This window comes from Orbicella faveolata, unplaced genomic scaffold, assembly GCF_042242905.1.
Source record: "Orbicella faveolata isolate gen_17 unplaced genomic scaffold, um_ofav_v1 contig_13, whole genome shotgun sequence".
Taxonomy (NCBI): Eukaryota; Metazoa; Cnidaria; class Anthozoa; order Scleractinia; family Merulinidae; genus Orbicella; species Orbicella faveolata.
In genome coordinates, this window is record NW_028301540.1 from 5,516,211 (window position 1) to 5,536,829 (window position 20,619).

General features: G+C 43.5%; 3 protein-coding genes and 1 pseudogene across 4 annotated transcripts in view; 1 reads left to right on the forward strand and 3 right to left on the reverse strand.

The window, feature by feature from the left end:
* Nucleotides 1–20,619, forward strand: part of LOC110047945 (NACHT and WD repeat domain-containing protein 2-like) — a 33,023-nt gene that overhangs the window by 10,436 nt on the left and 1,968 nt on the right. The window contains exons 10-21 of the mRNA XM_089284242.1: nucleotides 483–625; nucleotides 1,189–1,291; nucleotides 12,265–12,477; nucleotides 13,120–13,450; nucleotides 13,969–14,271; nucleotides 14,775–14,994; nucleotides 15,682–15,829; nucleotides 16,084–16,131; nucleotides 16,614–16,785; nucleotides 17,436–17,616; nucleotides 18,138–19,465; nucleotides 20,132–20,257. Coding sequence (XP_089140368.1) covers nucleotides 483–625; nucleotides 1,189–1,291; nucleotides 12,265–12,477; nucleotides 13,120–13,450; nucleotides 13,969–14,271; nucleotides 14,775–14,994; nucleotides 15,682–15,829; nucleotides 16,084–16,131; nucleotides 16,614–16,785; nucleotides 17,436–17,616; nucleotides 18,138–19,465; nucleotides 20,132–20,257 — 3,316 coding nt within the window. The remainder of the gene's footprint in view (nucleotides 1–482; nucleotides 626–1,188; nucleotides 1,292–12,264; nucleotides 12,478–13,119; nucleotides 13,451–13,968; nucleotides 14,272–14,774; nucleotides 14,995–15,681; nucleotides 15,830–16,083; nucleotides 16,132–16,613; nucleotides 16,786–17,435; nucleotides 17,617–18,137; nucleotides 19,466–20,131; nucleotides 20,258–20,619) is intronic.
* LOC149114729 (uncharacterized) lies at nucleotides 3,845–9,488 on the reverse strand. Its single transcript, XM_089284243.1, has one exon. It carries the CDS (start codon nucleotides 9,444–9,446, stop codon nucleotides 4,224–4,226), a length of 5,223 nt encoding a protein of 1,740 aa, XP_089140369.1. The 5' UTR covers nucleotides 9,447–9,488; the 3' UTR covers nucleotides 3,845–4,223.
* Nucleotides 9,613–11,564, reverse strand: LOC149114730 (arsenite methyltransferase-like). 2 transcript variants are annotated; one of them, XM_089284246.1, is made up of 2 exons: nucleotides 10,725–11,564; nucleotides 9,613–10,620 (listed from the first exon to the last, which is right to left on the reverse strand). In XM_089284246.1, the coding sequence occupies exon 2, from the start codon at nucleotides 10,606–10,608 to the stop codon at nucleotides 9,922–9,924; it is 687 nt and encodes a 228-aa protein (XP_089140372.1). In that variant the 5' UTR covers nucleotides 10,609–10,620; nucleotides 10,725–11,564; the 3' UTR covers nucleotides 9,613–9,921. The 2 variants fall into 2 exon arrangements, with proteins under 2 accessions (XP_089140372.1, XP_089140371.1); XM_089284245.1 differs by having other exon boundaries at nucleotides 9,613–11,562.
* On the reverse strand, nucleotides 10,945–12,220 carry LOC149114731 (uncharacterized; annotated as a pseudogene).

Consider the following 20,619-nt stretch of genomic DNA (forward strand, 5'->3'; position numbering starts at 1 on the left):
AAAACTCTTGACCAACGCTGTGTCTGAAAATACTGTTATATAACGACGAGGAAATCAGTTCAAAGTTAAAGGAGCTCAGTCACGGTTTGCGCATATTGAAAAGTTTAGCCTCAATTTTTCAAATTCGTCGTTTGTAATCCGTGTTAATCTTCTCCATCCTTAGCCATCCTTGTTCCTTTATGGTTTATCATGATCTCTTTGGTGTTTTTCTATCTTATTAAACTGTTATTTTCAGATTTCCTACCATTTAAAGGTAATTTTGTATGTGGCCAAAATAACTCAAAATACCGTGACTGAGCTCCTTTAACAATGGCTGCTTCTTGTTAGAATAAATTGCATCTTTGAAAGCGCTTAATCTTAATTTAACCCCATGGGTATATATAATATGTTTGATTATATTTTTTTACTTCTCCGATTGCGGTCAGTTTACGGTAGGAAAACGTTTGGCCTTAAGAAATAAAATGTTGTGCTTTTTTTATCAGGATATTGAAGAGTATGTTAGAGGCCCAAGTCAATATCCCCTGGTGATCCATGGGAAGTCTGGGTGCGGTAAAACAGCTGTTATTGCCCTGGCGGCCAAGGCAATAAGTGAAACCATGGATAAAAAATGTTGTGTTTGTCTCAGGTATGTGTGCTGGACCGATTCGTCCTCTCGTGGTTGAATATTTGCTGGCAGACACAGACAAACAGACAGACAGACAGACAGGTGAGCAGGCAGGCAGGCGGGAAGGCAGGCATAATGTGAGACACCCTGAAAAACAGACATACCTTGCGACTTGCAGACTAATTGAGAGATTTTCGGGTAGACAGACAGACAAAAACACAGATGAACGGCATGACAAACATAAAGAGTAACCTGTTAACTGACTGAGAAGCGGATGGACAGTAGACAGACAGACAGAGAGACAGACCGGTACGCAAAGAGACGGCAGACAGAGGGACGGACGGACGTGGCAAACAGAATCAAATTAATTAAAATTTTATTTACACTTGGATTTCCATCCATGTAATTGACTGACACTGAGATAACCAGGAGGGGAAGACAGGCAAAGAGACGGACAGACAGACAGACAGACTGACTGACTGACTGATACACAGACAGACAGTCACGTAAACAAGGAAACCAGAAATCAAATAAAAAACTGCCAAAACTTGCGGACTAACCTATGCCCTATATACCCTTTACAGGTTTCTCGGTACAACACCAAGAAGTTCAACAATTCGCCGATTGCTCAAGTCAATCATGTGGCAGATCAAACACGTGTACAAGTTGACTGCTAGAGTTCCGCGCGTGAGTTAACCTGATGTCTGAAATAACACAAACTAAAGTGACATTTTATTAAAGTTGTTTAATACCAAAATCCCTGAAATTCTCATACAAACTCGTTTCCGCTTCGTTTGCCGCATTTCCAACAATTTATGTTACTAAAATCGGGAACGGGGAACGGGGAACGGGGAACCGGGAACCGGGAACCGGGAACGGGAGTCTGGGAACGAGTGTACAGCGGTAACCCGCCAAAGAATTCAACATGGGGGACAAAGGAAAAGAAAAGGGAACAGAAATGTGAGGAAGTGTTACGGTTGTAAACGTGGGTTTCTACCGGCTGTGCCCCAGAGTCCAATATGGTACTGAGTTAAACAAAGCATATATAAAATAGCGCCTGGGCAGAAAATCGAATCGGTATTATCACATGCTTTCCTAATAGGTCAGTACAAAATGCAGACTGCAGACTGCAGACCGGGTACAAAATGCAGACTAGGTACAAAATGCAGACTGCAGACTGGGCACAAAACGCAGACAGAGAATAAAGACTGTTTTTCGTTTGATACGTGACAACATGTCATCTGAAAACACACCAAGTGTCACTCAGTCGCTTTTCCGCGGTCATCTTTCACCAACATTAGCACTATTGTGGAATATTCCTTGCTTGTTTCTTCATATATTTTGTCTTTGACAAAGCGGCCAGGCCACAGGTTATTTATATGCTGCTCACCTGATTTGCCAGCTGACTTGCCGATCTCCGAAAGGCCGCTACGCTGCCGAATGCGAAGACAGCGGACGACCCGCGTTCAAAGACAGTCATGTGTTATGTCACTTGTCCTCGAAATCGTATTGATATGACAGCTCGCGCATAAACTGAGAAGATATGAGTAGACTATGAAGGCTTGAAATTCTATTTAAGAATGACTGTGGCCTGACCGATTGAGGACGTAGCTTGTGATAATACCGATTCGATATTTCCCCCAGGCCCCATTTCATGCGTTGTTTATCACAGTGCCAATCGGACTCTGCTAGAACAAAAACGTCCTGGGCACATGATAAGGGGGCACAGCTGGTAGAAACTCACGTTTAGAACTGTAGCACTTCCTCACATTTGCCCAAATTGTTCCCTGTTCTTTTCCTTTGTCCGCCATGTTGAATTCTCAGGTGGATTACCGCTATACACTCGTTCTCAGACTCCCGTTCCCGGTTCCCCATTCCCCGTTCCCCGTTCCCCGTTCCCCGTTCCCCGTTCGCCGTTCTCCGTTCCCAATTTTAGTAACATCCGTTGTTGCAACCGCGGGGTCACTCAGAGAAATGAATTTAAGTGAGATGTTTCAAATAGTATTCGAAATGCTACCGTGATACTCAGTAGATTTTTGGTAAATATTTTTTGCAATAATTGCTCGAACTTTGAGGGGAATCTCTCTTAATAGTTCAATTACTCAAGGCTATTAAGTAACTAGATTATGAGCCCGAGATTTCTATCGTGTTGAACAGTCTTTCAACATTGTTATTGTCATTTCAGGATGTCGCATTTCGTTTGAGATTTGATGTTTCAAGTCAGGTGTATTAAATAAACGTGACTCTCACCAATTCTTTATTTGTTAAGATGGTTTCCGCTGAACATTCGAGGTTAAATTAATTCTCAAGCATTCTCGAGAAAGGTAATGTCAAACCTCCTAAAAATGTTGTTTTGTTTTGAACTAACGTGAAACGTCTGTTGTAGTTGAAATATGGATAACTTTAAATTCAATTTTCTCTCGCGGGGTGAGCTTGAGAGCTAAGTCTCGATAAGTTCATGTCAACTGTATTCAAAATATTATCATGCTTGCTACGGGGTATTTTTAGTAACTTTATTTTTCCCATTATTTCTCCAAAGTTCAGCGGAAACCATCTTAACAAATAAAGAATGGCTGAGCAGAGAGGCATGTTTATTTAATACACGTGACTTGAAATATCAAATCAGAAATGAAATGCGACATCCTGAAATAACAATGTTGTCAGGTCACGACGTGCACCTTAAATTAGGGCTGGCGAAAGATAAATGCGAGACTTTGCAAGAAGGCGAGACTAGCGTTTTTCTTTGCGAGAACGAGACATTTTGACTTCTTCAATTGGGAGACCGAGACTTCAGTGTTTTAAATGCGAGTTCGAGACGTTTAGTGTCAAGAACTGAAATCGGTACTTCGAGACTTTCTCGGCTTAACCTTAGCAGAAATTCGAGACCGCAAGACGCATAAAACCGCTAAAAAACGAGACCGTGTGCGAGATCCGTGAAATTCGAAAAATTCTGCGAGACTCTGCCATGGTTTTGAAGGACCATTCGCCACCCCTTTAATACTTTCCGGCTTTCGTGGTTAAATTATTTTACGGCGGGTTAACATTTTTTACGGCTAACAGTTAAAATTTTCCAATTTTTGTCACGACTAACGGCTGGATTTTTAAAAAATTGAGCGGTGAGACTTATTTTTCGTTCGGATGAAAAAATCGGAGAAGTGATCATCGGTATTTCGCGAACTTAGCCCCGTTCACTAGGGTTAGTCACTCGGTAATCTAACTAGGCCCCAATCAATAAAGTCGTTTGGGTTTTAACACACGTTTTAATCTCTTCTCTTAGCTTTCACTGTTACAACGGGCGTGTAATAGCTACTCTGAATGCACGAAATAAATGTTTCTCTTTATACTGTTTCATTAGACAATGTGATTGGTCGTTGCTAGGTGATAATCAGAAAAACGGGTTGATCAAAGTCTGTCACTAAGTGTCCATTGTCTCTTGACATGATGTCTAGACTTATAATAAAAACCACAAAGAAACACGCACGAAACACGAAGTCTCCGACACACTCCCCCAATGCAGCATTGCATGCGAGGGTGCATTTACTTTGGAGACTGAAACAAAACTACTAGGCGATTTCAAGCTAAATGAAACGTTCTACAACGATCACTCGATTTAAGTTCATCATTGTTCGATTTCTTCATTAGTGGTAATCTCTTTGATTCTTGCAGTTGCCGCGGCCGCAGCTCTTGTTGGTCTGAATGTTTTCGCGTCAGGGTTCAATTGCTGTCTAGCTCCTACTGGAAGTTCACACTGCAACTCTAGGGGGTAGAGGTGTTGAACAGGACGCTCTATCACTCCTTTGCTGGTTTTCAGCTGAACTCCACGAGTATGGCCGTCACGTCCTGGATAGATCTGCTGGACGAAAGCGAGTGGCCACTTCCCTCGATTCTTGTTATCAGATCGTACTAACACTATGTCTCCAACTCTGACTTTGTGGTTAGCTGTCTTGTGGACAAGGTTGTGACGCTCTCTCAAGGCTGTCAGATATTCACGTTGCCATCTATTCCACATTTGATCTTTGCAAGTCTGCAAAAATCTGGCTCGTTTTCGCAAATTTGTATCCTCGATTCTCCAGGTCTGCAGTTCGGGAAGCTGATTGGTTCGCTGGAACATAAAGCTGGCTGGTGTCAGGATGGGTAATTCTACGTCGTCTTCAACGTAACCGAGTGGACGACGATTAACCTGCGTTTCCACGTCTAGGAGTACTTCGGTCAATTCATTCCAGGAAAGGGTGGCTTTCCCGATGACCTTGTGCATTGCTTTCTTTACTACTCCAATTAGGCGTTCAAATTGGCCACCCCACCAAGGGGCGCGGCTCAGATTGAATTTCCACCTTACGTCATGGGACTCGAGGAAACCTTGTAATTGCTCGTCCCTTCTAACCTGCTGTAACAACTTGGCTGCCTTGACAAACGTGCTACCATTATCAGAGTAAATGATAGTTGGACGTCCTCGTCTAGCTATCAGGCGTTTGAGGCACGGAATAAACGTACTAGTCGCTAAGTTGGGAACTAGTTCTAGGTGTACTGCTCTCGATAGGCTGCACGAGAATATCACCAAGTATGCTTTTCCCTCGCGTTTGTGGGTGAGTTTGTACAATATTGGTCCTGCGAAATCGGTCCCAATGACCTCAAAGGCTGCTCCGCCATGGGTTACGGTACGGTCTGTGGGTAGCGGTCCAGGGGGTGGAACTGTTACGGGTGAGACTCTGAAACGTTTACAGCCCCAGCACGCAGATCGTACAGCCTTTACTAGCTGTCTTAGGGTCGGGATCCAGTATTCTTCACGAATCGCTGCCATCATGAGGGACACACCTCCATGTAAGGTCTCTGCGTGAATCCGCTGTACAAGCTTTCTGGTGAATAGGCTGTCAGCTGGTAGATAAACTGGGTACTGTCCCTGGATTCTGCCATGGCATTCAAACACTTTGTCGGCATTTGGAATGAGGTTGAGTTCACGTCTCGTTTGTTCAAAGTGAGACTTCTGCGCTTCTTGGGACTGGACTCTTCTTATCCACCAATTCTTTGTTTCTTGTATGTCTTCGCTAGTTAGCGGTCCCTTGCGCGCTCTATTGGTGGTGAAGCGGCGCACCCAGGCTTGGATGCGCAGAGTTCGACGTAGATCGTAGCGCTCGAGGAGTTCGTCGAATACATTTCGTTCTTGTTTAGGTTTTCCGTTTGCCATGCTGAGTACTTCTCTAATAACTTTCGCCTCTTCTTCGGAAGCTTGGGTTTTCACTGTAACTGGATTCTCTGGCCAACCGTTAGGATCCCGCAGCCACGTTGGGCCATTCCACCAGAGCTTTGCGTTAGTCACCTGGCCTCCTCGACTCGCTAGGTCTGCTAGGTTTTCAACAGTGGGTACGTACCTCCACTGGATCTGTGGATGTTGTCTAATTTTCTGCACGCGGTTGGCGACGAACTGTCGGTACTGGCCATTTCCTATAATCCAGTGAAGGGCGACGGTGCTGTCCAGCCAAGCGTAAACCGTCGGCTCAGGTAGATCCTTCAGTGCGTTTTGGACGTTGACAACTAAATTGGTAGCCATGTGCGCGCTGACTAACTCTAACCTTGGGATGGTAAGTTCTCTCTTGGCTAATCTTGCTTTTGCCGCAACCAGGGTTTGAGTGATTCCGTCTTCTTGGCGTACGACTGAATAAACCGCCGCTCCGACCCCGTACGCTGACGCATCTCCAAACGCATGCAACTCAACCGAGATAACTGGTTGCTGGTAAGGTGCTAAGGGTCTTCTTGTGGTTACTTCCGCCGGCAGTGATTGCTCCCATTTCTGCCAGCGTGTTCGAAGGTTTTCTGGGATGTCTGCGTCCCATGGTACTTTGCAGTCGCACACTTCTCGATAGATTTGCTTCCCTTGTAGTGTAGTAGGGGATGCCAGACCGAGGGGGTCGTAGACTTTCGCTAGTTTGGCTAAGACTTCACGTTTTGTCGGTGCGCCACTTGTACTTGGGAACTGCACGGCGATGGTGTCTTGGAACTTGTCCCACTTTACGCCCAATAGTTTGGACTCACTTGTCTTGACTAGTAATTGTTGTTTGGCATAGGTCTGATCTTCGCTTGATGCAGGTTGGGCGCTGTCTTCTCTCAATGTAGACTGGGGGTTATCTTCTAGCTGTGGATGATTTGAGTGCCATTTGTGCAACTCAAATGTAGCGTCACTCATAATCTCTTGCGCTATCTTCTTTCGTGTTTGTGCTTGCTGCACGTCTTGACCGCCTGTCAACAGGTCGTCTACATAGAAACTTCGACGTAGTCGCTCCGCTTCTTCCGGGTACTTTTCAGCCCAGGTATCAAGTTGGCATTCAAGAAACCCGCCTAATAGAAATGGTGATGGCGCGAGACCAAACAGAACTCTCGTGAACCGATATGTCTGTACATCTGAATTCAGATCAGTTTGCCAGTGGAAACGAAGGGCATCTCGTTCACTCTCGTGAATTCGGATTTGTAAGAAGGCTTTCTTAATATCCCCCGCTAAGACTACTGGGTAGGCTCTCTGCTGAATAAGTACGTCCCATAGTTTGTTCTGTAGTGCTGGTCCTGGGTACAGGCAATCATTTAGTGATGGTGCATCAGGTGTCGCTCGGGCTGAGGCGTCGTAGACGATGCGCATTCTTGTAGTTTCGGCGGACTTGCGTATCACGCTCTTGTGCGGGATGTAGAATTCTTTCAGCGGTTGTGACACAGGGGGGGCGTTCTCGATAATATCTTGTGACAGTTGTTCTTGGATTATCGCGTCGTACTGCTCCGTTAGTCCCTCTCGCTGAAGTTTTCTGCTTAGGTTCTTTAGTCGTTTCAAGCTGCCTTCCTTGTTCGACGGCAGTTCTGGGTGGTTATCTTTCCACGGGAGAGTGGTCTCATACCAGCCCTCTGGCGAGCGTGTCAATCGTTCCTTAAACTCGTCAAACACCATTGACTGATCATGGTCTGCCATGTCACGCAATCCCAAGACGTCTAATCTGCACAGATCTTCGTAGTTACTTTGACTTGTCTGGGTGAAAAGCATAATGTTTTTGTCGAATTCTTTCCCTGGGGACATTAGGAACCATCCAAACTTAGTCAGTTCTGCGATCGGGTCGTTGTCTTGTCCGATTCTGGGCCTGGTTTCCGTTTTAATCCTGGCGTATTCTCCGCTGCCAAGTATCACGTGGACCGGAAAAGACGCTTTCGTATCATTGTCGTTGACATTTACGCCTTTCAGATGTGGGTACTTCTCAATTAGCGCGCGATAATTAGGGTTGTCAATGGACAACAGTTCTGTCTTGTTTACTTTGGTTGCTTTGACTGACAGCGAAAATTGATGGTCGACAGATTGTAATTCTAGATCGTAAGTTTCGAGTCTGGCAGCTTTTGAGGACATTAGCATATCGATTGTTTTTGTCTGGACATCAGTGGGCTTTATGCGAAGTAGTTCGATCAGTTTTGCGGAAACGTATGAGCTCCCGGCTCCAGAATCGATGAGCGCTCGACACTTAATGCCACTGACTTCTATCACGATGACAGGGAATAAACCTTCTCCAATTTGGTTTGTAGTCAAGGCGACTCCTCTCGCAGGCGTTGGCTGGTTAATAGATTCCTGGGCGGGCATATTACAAATGGACGTGTGGTGACGCTTGTGGCAGTGTTGACAGGCAGAACTGCTTTTACAATAGATGGCGCGATGGTTTCCTGTGGTGCAGTTAAAGCATAGACGCTTGTTAAGGAGAATTTGTCTGCGATCAGCGACACTTGTTATTTTTGTACATTCTGCTACCCTGTGATCTTCACCGCAGTAAACGCAAGGCCAACAGCGGGGCTTCAAATGGGCGTCGCGACGCGCATGGTAAATTCTTGATGGGCGTAAGTTCCGTTTCGCTGTTTGCTGTTCTTGTTCACGTTCGCGTTGGCTTGTATCCACCGGATTTCTTCTTATCCACAGACGAATAGCCTCGGACAGTTGTGTGAAGTCCCATTTCTCCCATTCCGGGTCGTTGAGGACCAGATCTCCGCGAATTGCTGGCAACTTGTCTAGAGTCATCGAAACCATCCCATTGACTTGCGCGAGTTTGTTCATTGTCTGCAATGCCTGCACGCAATACGTTAGCTTTTCGCCAAATTCGCAGATTTTCTTCGGATTTCCATTGGGCAGTGTAGGCAGATCTAAAATTTCCTTCGTATAGGCCTTGACTATCTCAGACTCCTTCCTGAACTTCTCCAGCAGGATACTCTTCGCCCTATTGTATCCTTCGGGCGTGAAAGGGAGTGCTTCGACTGTGCGCTTCGCCTTAGTGTCCAAGAGTTCTCTTAAATACGAAAACTTGGTTATCGCTGCCACACTTGTTTTGTCGATCGTTTCTGAGAATTGTCCCCAGAATCGTGGCCAGTCCATGAAGCTACCGTCAAATTTAGTAATAACAAGCTTCGGTAACTTTGCTTGCATGTCGCTGGCCGTCGCAGCTTGTTGGGGGTGTGGCGCAGTTTGGATTTCTGCCTGTATCTCTAGATTCGTTTTGTGGAACTTAAGCTGTTCTTCCTGGACGAGCGCTTGTGCTTCTCTTTTTCGGTCTTCGATCCATTTGAGCACTTTCTCTACTTCGAGGTCTGCCTTCTCTAACTGCGCGTCAATCTCGGCGTTCCATGTCTCGATTTCGGTCATCTCTTCTTTGGCTTCGATCTTCTTCGCTTCCACTTCCAGTCGCATACGATTTATTTCGGCAGTGATGGACCTTAAAGTCGAAAGCTGCCTCTCGATAGACTCTGCCTTTCCTGCTTCGATGACGGCGTTCGTCTTCCCGATAGTCATTTTGAGCTGCGTGAGCTTGATGTCCAGCGCTTTCTCAGTCGCTTCCATTTCTTCTTTAGACGTTCGAACAGAAGATCAGGACTAAAAATACTCACAAAGTTGTCCTTATCCTTCCTCGGTATGTCCCGTCGGAGGTGCCACGTTTCGCGAACTTAGCCCCGTTCACTAGGGTTAGTCACTCGGTAATCTAACTAGGCCCCAGTCAATAAAGTCGTTTGGGTTTTAACACACGTTTTAATCTCTTCTCTTAGCTTTCACTGTTACAACGGGCGTGTAATAGCTACTCTGAATGCACGAAATAAATGTTTCTCTTTATACTATTTCATTAGACAATGTGATTGGTCGTTGCTAGGTGATAATCAGAAAAACGGGTTGATCAAAGTCTGTCACTAAATGTCCATTGTCTCTTGACATGATGTCTAGACTTATAATAAAAACCACAAAGAAACACGCACGAAACACGAAGTCTCCGACAGTAAAAAAAGGCCCATTATCTGTACATGCAACAGTTACGCTTCACTGTTCATTGTGGCTTAACGGCTATCAATCGAGAGACACCGGATTCTTCTTTGATTCCTCTGAAGTCAAACGGAGGTTTACCATCTCGGTTTGAGTACGGATAATATCTCTCCAAACGCTCCTCGGTTACAAGCTTGGGATCAAAAACACCGTGTGTTATAGACCAAAGAACGACTTGTGTGCTTTGCGTGTCGTAACTCTCAATGATATGAAACCCCGCTAAGGAACAGTATTGCTCAATCTTGGGCCTCTCTTCGCAATGAAGCATTTCATAAATTTCCTCAGCGTTCTCAGGATTGAGTTCCTTGTAAGCATTGGATTCAAAAGGAAAAAGATGATCATTGTACTGGATGGCTATTTTACCTCCACGTTTTAGACTTGTAAACATATTCTGGAAGACTTCATGTTTGTCTGGGATCCAGTGGATGACATAATTGCTGAATATAATGTCGTATGACTCCGATCCAATCCCTGGGAAGTTTGAAGCGCTTCCTTCCATAATCGAGAGATTCTTGACTTCACCGTAAGACTGCTGAGCCAGTAGAATTCGTTCCTTGTCAGGATCAACAGCTACAACCTTTCCCTCGGGTCCTACAAGCTCAGCGAGATATGCAGACAGCTCTCCAGTACCGCAACCTAAATCCAAGATGGCGTCTCCAGCTTGAGGACAAACATCAGATTCAATAAACATCTTACCGTCTACCTTTTGAATGGAAACAGAACTCTGTTTGTAGCCGAGTGCTGCGTTGTAGCTGAACGAATTTGCCATCTTTTGAACAATTAGCTCAAGAATATCTGTTTTCCTACCTGCCAGACACGTGTAGTTTACTTCAGGTCAAGAGTCCTCGCGCAATTTGATCCTGACCCTTACACAATGGGCACCACAAATAAAAAAACAGTTTATGCATGAAATCATAAGAACGTAGAATAATATCTGAATTGCAAATTTCTTCTCGTATACTTTTAGTTAATGACTGTTTGAATGTATATTACATCGACTCAAAAATAGTATATTGATTCACATGGAAACAGTTACATAATTTTATGTGTATATGGGTTGCTTATTATTTTACAATGAACTTTTAATACTACGTTTCTCAGCTTACATCTTGATATTTATTTTAGCTAGTTAACCGTGAAACAGATAATGAATGACACAGGCAAAACATTAGTCAACAGGCTGCAGTATTTAAAATACAGCTTTGCTCTTCTACACGATAACTAAGGTTTTGGTGTTGAATATTGCAGTAACATTTCGAACACTAAAGTTTACACTTAGTTTACGTTCCATACTAGCTTTAATTCATGGCCATGTAATTGTTTGTGCTCACGCAGGTTCCGCCCTGGTGTAACGTATGCGTGAACATTCATACCTATGTAGCGAAAGGAAGCGAAACACGTAATTGAAATGAGGCAACTGAAGAGAAATTACAACATTGCTAATACTGTGTAATAAGTCAGTACATGAAACGGCGTTTGACGTCATTTTGTGTGCGTCTTAGAGACCTAAAAAAGTTTAAGCCTTGCGCTCTGATGGATTGATAATGCCACCCTGTATCAACTTTGGACACCTGAGAACAGATTGCAGGACGAATATTTAATTGGGAAGTTCGATTTAGTTCGACTGAGTTCGATTGAAATACAGTTCGATTGGGTTCGATTGACTATGCTGGGTGAAGTTTGGGTGAAAAAAATCCCTATGTTTAAATATTGTCGAAAATGTACAAAATTTTCCACGTCAAGCACCTTAAGTCTGAGAAAGTTTATGGACTACTGTATTTGTCTCTCCCTAACTTGACAACTACCAGTCGACGAACACCTGATTCGTCTTTGCTTCCTCTGAAGTCAAATGGAGGTTTACCTTCTCGGCTTGAGTAGGGTAACATCTTTGCAAACGTTCTTCGGTTACAAGCTTAGGATCAGAAACACCGTGTGCTGTCGACGAAATCCAGTTTAGAAGGCTCTCGATAGTTTGGAAAACCAGCTGTACGCTGTGCGTGTCGTAACTCTTGGTGATATGGAATCCGGCGAAGGAACAGTATTGCTCAATCTTGGGCCTCTCTTCGCAATGAAACATCTCAAAAATTCCCTCAGCGTTCTAGGGATTGACTTCCTTGAAAGCGCTGGATAAAAAAGGGGCAAGATGATCAATGTAGTTGATGGCTAGTTTCCCTCCACTCTTTAGACTTGTAAACATATTCTTGATTCTTGAAGAATTCTTGTTTGTCAGGGATCCAGTAGATGACATAATTGCTGAAAATAATATCGTATGACTCCGATCCAATCCCTGGGAAGCGCAGATTGAAAGTTTCTCACACTGTGTTGATTTTATTTTGCTTTTTTTCAGTCAACTAAGGGTGTGTTTGATCAGTTTCCCGTCTTTTTGTCGAGTGCTACGAAGGAACAACCATTGGTGATCCTTCTTGACTCTCTTGACCAGCTCTCCCCTCTTGACGGGGCAAGGAAGTTAACTTGGTTTCCAAGGCAACTTCCACTTCATGTGAAGTTCATTGTGTCAACCCTGCCTGATGAAGAGTACAAGTGTTTTCCTACGCTTAAGGTATGCCAGCATTGAAAGGTTACTTTGTAACTTGATATCCATTACAGAAAAAGATGTTAAAAACAAAGTAAACTTGATGGTGTCACTTCAATTGGAAAGACGAACTAACAGAGATAAAGTCAGCATAGTCAACGTTTACTGAAGCGGGAAGCAAGTGATGAAAACAAAATGGAAGGTAAAACATACCTTACGAACTGTGGTGACTTTTCAAACCAGTGAAGGTCAATTCCAAACAGGACTGAACGATCGCAGGAGGCAGCGTAGCCGAGTGGTCTGCGCGTCGGACTCGCAATCAAGCAGTCCCGGGTGCGAGTCTCGCTCTGATCACTACCTGGTTTCAGTTCACCGTAGTCCCGAGTTCAAATCCTCGGTCACGCTTGTAAATAGCCGACTGGTTTACCTCCGGCCAGTTGGGATAAAATTTCACAACGACCAAACGAAAAAGATATTAAAGGTTATTCGAATCTAACCGAGCTGCTAATATCACGAGGATTTTCATGGTAGAGTGCGCGCACTGAGTTCTTTCTTAGGAAGAGCTGAATTGCTTTTTTTCTAATTTGCGGGTTAACTTTTCTATTTTTTTTTTGTTCCGCCATGATCATGCGGTCTACAGCTTTAAACCGTGTGTTTGTTTAATTGCAGGCGCTTTTCAAAGATCCGAAGTGTTTTGTGTCCATTCCTGAATTGTCCTCAACTGACGTGTCTACCATTTTGAACAGATGGCTCAACACCGAGAAAAGGGTCCTTCAGGAACATCAGCTGCAGGTGCTGAAGGATGCCTTCAAACAATGTCCCCTTCCTTTGTTTCTAAAAATCTCGTACGATGAGACGCGTCTGTGGAGGTCTTATTCCACGCCCAGTGAGACTTCCTTAGAGACAACGATACGGAAGGCTATTGACAAACTTTTCGAGAGGGTTGAAATAAGCCATGGCAAGGTCCTAGTACGAAGTGCACTGGGATACCTGACAGCTGGTAAGTTATTGAACCTTTTATAGTTGTTCAATAGCTAGGATTTCATCCACAGGCATAAACGTTAAAACCACATTGTATAGCATAAACAGCACCACGTGAAAGTACTGCTCAATAGCTTTCATTTGAATGGTCATGTCTTAGGGTTTCATCCACAGACTTAAAAGTTAGAACCACTTTGTATAGCATATTAAACAGTACCACGTGAAAATACTGCTCACAAGCTGTCATTGTAATGGTCACACACTGGGGTTTCATCCACAGACTTAAAAGTTGGAACCACCTTGTACAGCATAATAAACAGTACCACATGAAAGTATTGCTCGATAGCTTTCATTTGTGTAGTCATACACTGGAGCTCCATTCACAGACTGAAAGGTTGGAACCACTTTGTGCAAAGCAATGAACGCGTTCGTTATAGCTTTCCTTCAAATGGTGTTACCTAGGGTTTAATCCACAGAAAGTTCACAAAGTACGATCATTTGACCCTAAGATTTTTTTCTTTTGTTGTGTTCTGCCAGCGTCTCGCGGTCTGACGACAAACGAGCTCGAGGACATCTTGTCGTGTGATGAAGCCCTCCTCCATGATGTGTTCCAGTACTGGACCCCTCCCATCAGAAGGCTTCCCCCCCTGCTGTGGGTCAGAATAAGGGCGGATCTTGCCTCATACCTGGTGGACAGGGGGGCGGATGGTGCCCAGGTCACTTGCTGGTATCACCGTCAGTTTGTTCAAGCTGCACAAGCCAGATACTTGTCAGATTCGTCTGAGAGAAAGCGCTTGCACAGCGCAATTGCCGATTATTTCTTGGGAAGAAATTTTGTAGGTAAGTGAGATGGTTCAACATCTAATTTCTCCTTAGATCATTACATTGTTAAGCATGCTAGGGGATACAATGAGCACTTAATGACTGGCCACAGGGAAACACTGAAACTCGCCGTTTCTGTCACACGCCTTGATATAAACAGCCATGTTAAAAGTTTTTTTGGCACTACACACCACACTATTTGGTTGAATTCTAAGGGGTTTTTTATGGATACGTAGAATCTTTATTCAGCTCACATGATATCATAATATAGAGAGGTTATATGGGGAGTAATAGAAAGGGGTGCCTTTTATTCCCAAACACCAAACATGAAGCTGTTACTCATCAAACGTTGATTTCCTTCATTAACTATCATCAATTGCTATCGTGCTAGGTGGCAGCAGCGACTGTCAAATGTAACTTTTGTATCACAGATCTCAAAAAGGCTTAATATTGTTAGTGGAAAAAGCGATAATCGCGCAAAATTAGCAGGTCTAGAACAATTTTATTTCCTTTTTGTGCAGCGGAGAACACGAAGGAGACGACTCTCATTCATGGCAAACACGTGCGCTTGGCGAGTATTTCAGGACAACCTCTGATATTGTCTAAAGGCAGATACAATTTGAGAAAACTACACGAACTTCCCGTTCATCTGATGCGCAGCGAAAGATGGGACGAGTTAAAAAGTGAAGTGCTCTGTAACTTTCATTGGCTCAGAATAAAAATAACGGCGCGTTCTCTCAGGTAGGGTAACAGCCTTTTTGCCTTTATAAGAATAAACTTAAGTAAGGTAAGTGGTCAGAGCAATATTGTCTTGCAAGTTGCGGCGTAAAAATGTCGCATTTCATGTTGAAAAGAGTTGTTTCGCCGAAATTACCACCCTTGCTGCAAATTACTGCAACATGCTTCAACTCAATTACTACAACTACCAGCTACTTACAACAAGAGCATTGATACAAACATTTTAAAGCTTCACAATTTGACTTCGATCTGAAAACGTTCTCAGTCTATAACTTTTAAATGAAGCGTTTCAAGCAGTTTTTCTTCCTTTCCTTCAAAGGTACACTCTGGTCAGATATGCTTGTATTTATTTTGTCTCTGAATTAAACAGAGGAGGAAGAGGCAGCGTGGCTGAGAGGTTCGGGCGCCAGACTTATAATCTGGAGGTCGCGGGTTCAAGTCCCGCTCTGACCACTAGCTGGTGTTGTTTCTCGGTAGACCCTAGTTCAACTCCACGGTCACGCTTGTATGTAACAAACTGGTCTGCCTCCCGCCAGTTGGGATTTTTAACCCTATTATGTTTAGTTGATATATTTGTTTCTTTCAGTTTAAGTGGCATGCCTGTGAACTAGCTAGGTGGAGCTAAGCGCATTGACCACTATAAACAACAACATTTGAACATTTTTTTAACAATGTTGCTTTTGTTCACAGGTCTGTGTTGGATAATTTCCATGCCGCCATGAAGGTTGTCAATGACCCTGACATTGCTGCTGTTGGGGGAGTGCTTCAGCTCGCCCAAGACGCCATTTTGAGCGACTCTAAACAACTCGCTGCGCAATTTGTAGCGAGGCTTTACGAGGTTCGCACCATTTTGATGTTTTTTCTGTTCCCTTAGTCAGGTTTTGCCCCCTTATTTCTTGTACGGCATTGTTAAAATGCCTCGACCCAGCTTTTCAAAGTAAGATTTGGTTAATTCAGGATTAAAGTTGAAACTTGTGACAACAATATTCTTTAAATCGCCGAAAACGTAACATTTGACTTGGTGTTCTGTTAGTACTGTTACTGGTTTTAATCTTAAAACTGTTTATTTTTGTTGTACTTTCTTTTTGACAGTGTAAGGTTAAGAATGCCTATCACGTTATTTCATCCAGCCTATCACCAGTAAGTATATATATGCGTTGTTGAAACAAATTCAAACTGGTGTCGCGTCTTCCTCGCTTGGTTCCGGTTGGGCGATTTTGCTTTACGTTTTGATACTAGTTAGTTCATTACATTTCGTTTGTTGAGATTAACAAGAGTAACGTCATTGATAATTTGGTATCGGTTTTACGAGGAATGAAATTTTCAGCACTTGCAGCAAGCGCGGGAAACCCTTCTACGGGTAGCAAACGTTAGAAAGCATGTAACCTGTGGAAAGCGCGGGAAATCGTTTAACCTGTGACAAGCGCGGGAAAAGTCACGGACTGCAAACACGGATTCTTGTCGGAATATGAAGACAACACTTCCCTGGGAGCACCTTACATGAAGATATGAACCAATTACTGCTATCCAACTGTTACTTGGGCGGTCTTGAACGCTTTTCTCACTGGTGGGCGCCAAATGTGCTGTAATCCTGGCCTAACCGTCACCTTTTCTAACTTCAGGTACTTTCCAAGCTTGTCCAGGATTCTCGCAGGCCACCAGAGCCCACACTGATCCCATCCAGAGCTTTTTTAACCCCTCCTGGCGGACAGTTAATACAAACGTTAGTTGGACACTCGGCCAGCACAGTCCATGGACTCGCTGCCACCAGTGACGGTAGATACGTTGTTACAGGTAATGTTTGGGTAACACTTACAGTTTAAAAGCTGTTGTTGCTATGTTTTTTCTTTGATCTGAATAGGCGAAAAACTTTTCTGACGCCACTGTTTACATTTTTCCTCATTAACATAAGACTTTGCGCAGAGAAGGCATCGCAATAGACACGAATTGACTACAAACATTTAAAGAGCTTCTGAACCTTAACTAGTAATTGGTGAAATTTTTGGCTCTGGGTGTGATATTCGAGGAGAAGTTGGCTTTCAAAAACTGCAGAATTTCTGGATAGCAAAAGGGCTAATGGGCTCATACCTTCTTTAAATAGGCGTCGCACAAGAAGTAGTGAATACATCGGTAGGGACAGTAAATCGTGCTGTGCCCTTTCAATATTCAGAACTAATGTTTTTGTAACTCCATCAGAAACTGTTCGCTTATGCTAATGAGGCAAATATTGTAAACAAAGATTCCTCTTTAAACAAACTTGAAACAGCCGTAACTCTTCCACCCTCGAATCTTCGTCTGGTCGATTCGACCTGAAAAATTTTTGATGACGTAGTTCCTCAGAGATCCGTGTAGTCTCTGATTGGCCGCGATTTGCGTCCCAAAATTCTCTCGTGTCTGCTGGATGAATTGAACGTCGACTCCTGACTGCGGCCATTTTGTTATAGGTGCAGAAGACGGTGTGGTGAAAGTGTGGGACATCAGTGATGGCTCCTTATTGCTGACCGTGCCGGAAGCTGGAGAAGAGATTGGCATGATCATGTGTTGTTGTGACGATGAGGTCATCGTGGCTTCGTCTAAACGAGGCATAGTGGTGATTTCATTTGAAACTGGTGAAATACTTCACAGGTAAGAAATATTTAGTTCAGCTAAAGGTGCCCTTTATTTAAGTGTAATTGTCGGTCTTTTATACTGTGCTATTTTTCTCGTTTTGCATTTTGGAGACATTTGATGTCGTAATCTTTTATTGTTCGGCAGTGGTATGAGGGACTCGCGGCACCTGATACCGCTTGATAAACGTACACAATGTTTTCGTTTCGAGCCTAAAGGCCATCGAAAGTGTACTACATTTAAAAAACCTCTAACTTTTGGACGCGTTTGAATTTCGCTCGTTTTTTCGCACGACATTTCAGGAAATAGGATGGGGAAGTTGCTCACTTGAAGTTAAGGTCTGTGCTGGGATGCCTGGAAGTTATGTTAAAAGAATACATAATTTTCTGATTTGATTTTAATTTCTGATTTTCTTATATCCCTCTGAAACTTGAATACAGAGCATGTCCTTTTTACCATCGTCTCAGGTGGACTTCACATGGTATGTCTGCTTGTTGCTTTATATTTGTTTGTTTTGATTTTTTTTTTTCGTACCACAGGGTAGAAACCAAGTATTTTGAGAGCTATCCTCCACTGACGCTAGCCGGCAACAAAGGATCCAAACTGGTCTTCCTCAAAGAAAAGAGTTTGAATGTGATGTTAACCACCTCTGGGAAATCTTTGCACAGTTTAACAAGCATCAAACCGGTCGGTGGAGCAGGGCAGAACAGCTTGCTAACCTCCTGGAACGACATTGTACTCTGTAACTCAAAAGAAGACGAAAATTCCTTGAAAGTGATTGACTTAAGCGACTTCAAAATACTTCATTCATTTGTAGTTTTTGAAGAGAAAGACGAGGAAGAATTCCTTCACCTCACTCAAATAGTAATGAAATCAGAGAATGAGGTTCTTGTTGCGAAAAAGATGAAAATCGACCTTTACTCCATCGGTAAAGGCGAACTTTTACGGACATACAAGTGCAAAATCGACGACTGGATTCGACACTCTTCCCTGGACCCCACTCAGAACATCTTGGTGTTCCCAAAACGCGACAAAGTTGCTCTAATTGATCTTGAAAGTGGCGAGAGAAAAGATGTTCTACCACATCCCAATTACGTTTCTAGGACCTTTGCCGTGGGCCGGGATGCGATTCTTACTTCCGGTGGCGACAATATCGTGAGGGTCTGGGATCTAACCCAACAAGATGTTCACCGACAAGTAGAAAAGCCCGAGATTTTGGTGAACATTTATTCCATCCCAGGCAACTCTCGACACCTGGTGACAGTCGGCCGACTGGGGATTGACAACCACTGCGTGACCATTTGGGATTTGTACACTGTTTTACCTGTGCGCAAAGTCACCGGTATTACAACAAGCTACATTCAAATAATCGACAGCAGAAGAGCTGTTGTTCGCGTGGGAGAAAACGTGACGATCGTGGACTTACAAACGTGGAAAGTTGTAACGGTACTCAAAGGAAAAATCCCACCGTTTGACTTTTTAGGCATTGATGATATCTGCGTCGTCAACAAAAGAACAGAAGTTCTAACATACTCTCACGATCGTAAACATTTGACGCTCTACAACATTGAAACGGGAGAGCAGGTGGCAGTTCTAGGGTCAAGCCAACCTCAACACAGTCTTCGTTCATTTATCGTGAACTCACAAGGAACGATTGCTGTCTGGACAGACGAGCCGTGTTCCCAGGTGTTTGTGTGGGACCTGGTGACGAGAGAACAATGTTTTGTCATCGAAAGGGAGGGGTATGAGAGGCTGACTATGTCTCATGCGGAACTCACCCCAGATGGCAAGCATTTCGTGTCCAGTACACGGAAGACCAAGGAAAGCGACTGGATCCGACACTCCACCGTGTGGGATGTGCAGAACAGTGAGTACACTATTGTTTGATGGAAGAAAGCGAAACATGTGAATTCTCCCATCCAGTACAGTACGAAATGTACTGAGACCGGTAAGGAGAACTTGACATCAGAACTTCAAGGGATAATACATTAACAATTTCTCTCAACTAGTACAGTACGAAATGTAAAGAGATTGGTTAAATGTTGATATAAGGTTTTACAATGTTAATATTTCATCAAATTCTTCTAGTAAGGACAATTTGTGTGTTGACATCAGAGCTTAAAGAGTACTTTAAAAAGTACTAAAGTTGTGTATGGAGACGTGTAAGGAGAATGCGGTAGTTAACCATTTGCCCAAAAAAATTTCGGTCAGAATGTAAATGGTGAGACAATTTTGACTCGACCGACCGGACAATTTTCGAAATAAACGAAACGTCTTGAAAGGTAGTCAAAAATTTCCAACCGAAATATCCGAGTGGAAAATGTGCCTACCATTTGCAATTCTTCACCGCCATCTTGGAATTATGATCGGGTCGAACTCGTCCTGGTCTCTTTGGTAAATTGAGGTTTTTTGAGTAAATGGTAAATATACAATCCGAACGGGACTTACCATAAGGCATTTTTGCTTACCTCTTTGCACAAACCGTTGACGAACTGGTTTCTCCGTGTAAACAACCTGTGTCTTTATGTTTCAGGAAAGCTTGCGCATGACTTGCGATATGCGAATGATACGGACGCCATTTCTTTGGCTGTAATGAACAACAATCGCGTGGTGACGGCCCACAAGGACCTAAACATAGTTTGTTGGAACATTTTAGAAGGTACGACCAGAACATTCGATTTCTTTTGCATTATGAAAGTTCTCAACTACAAGGGACAAATTTAAATCTGTTTCATTCTTAACGCATGGCACTAGACTTCGGTCCAAGTGACACAGGGCGACGAAAGATTCTCCAATAAACTATTAGGCAGTCTTTAATAGAAAAAGTGACAGAATAGAAAAACAAAACCGTGTTCCCCTTCCATGGTACTGTTTGAAAACTGTACTGTTTGAGAAGTTCGCCGTTTTTACTTTCCCAATGATGGTAGTAAAATGGGGTTGTTGGGATGAGATGAAAATTCAAAATCGTCCCAAAATGCCGTGGGCTAAAATAGCAAATCTATGTTCAGAGCAACACCAAAA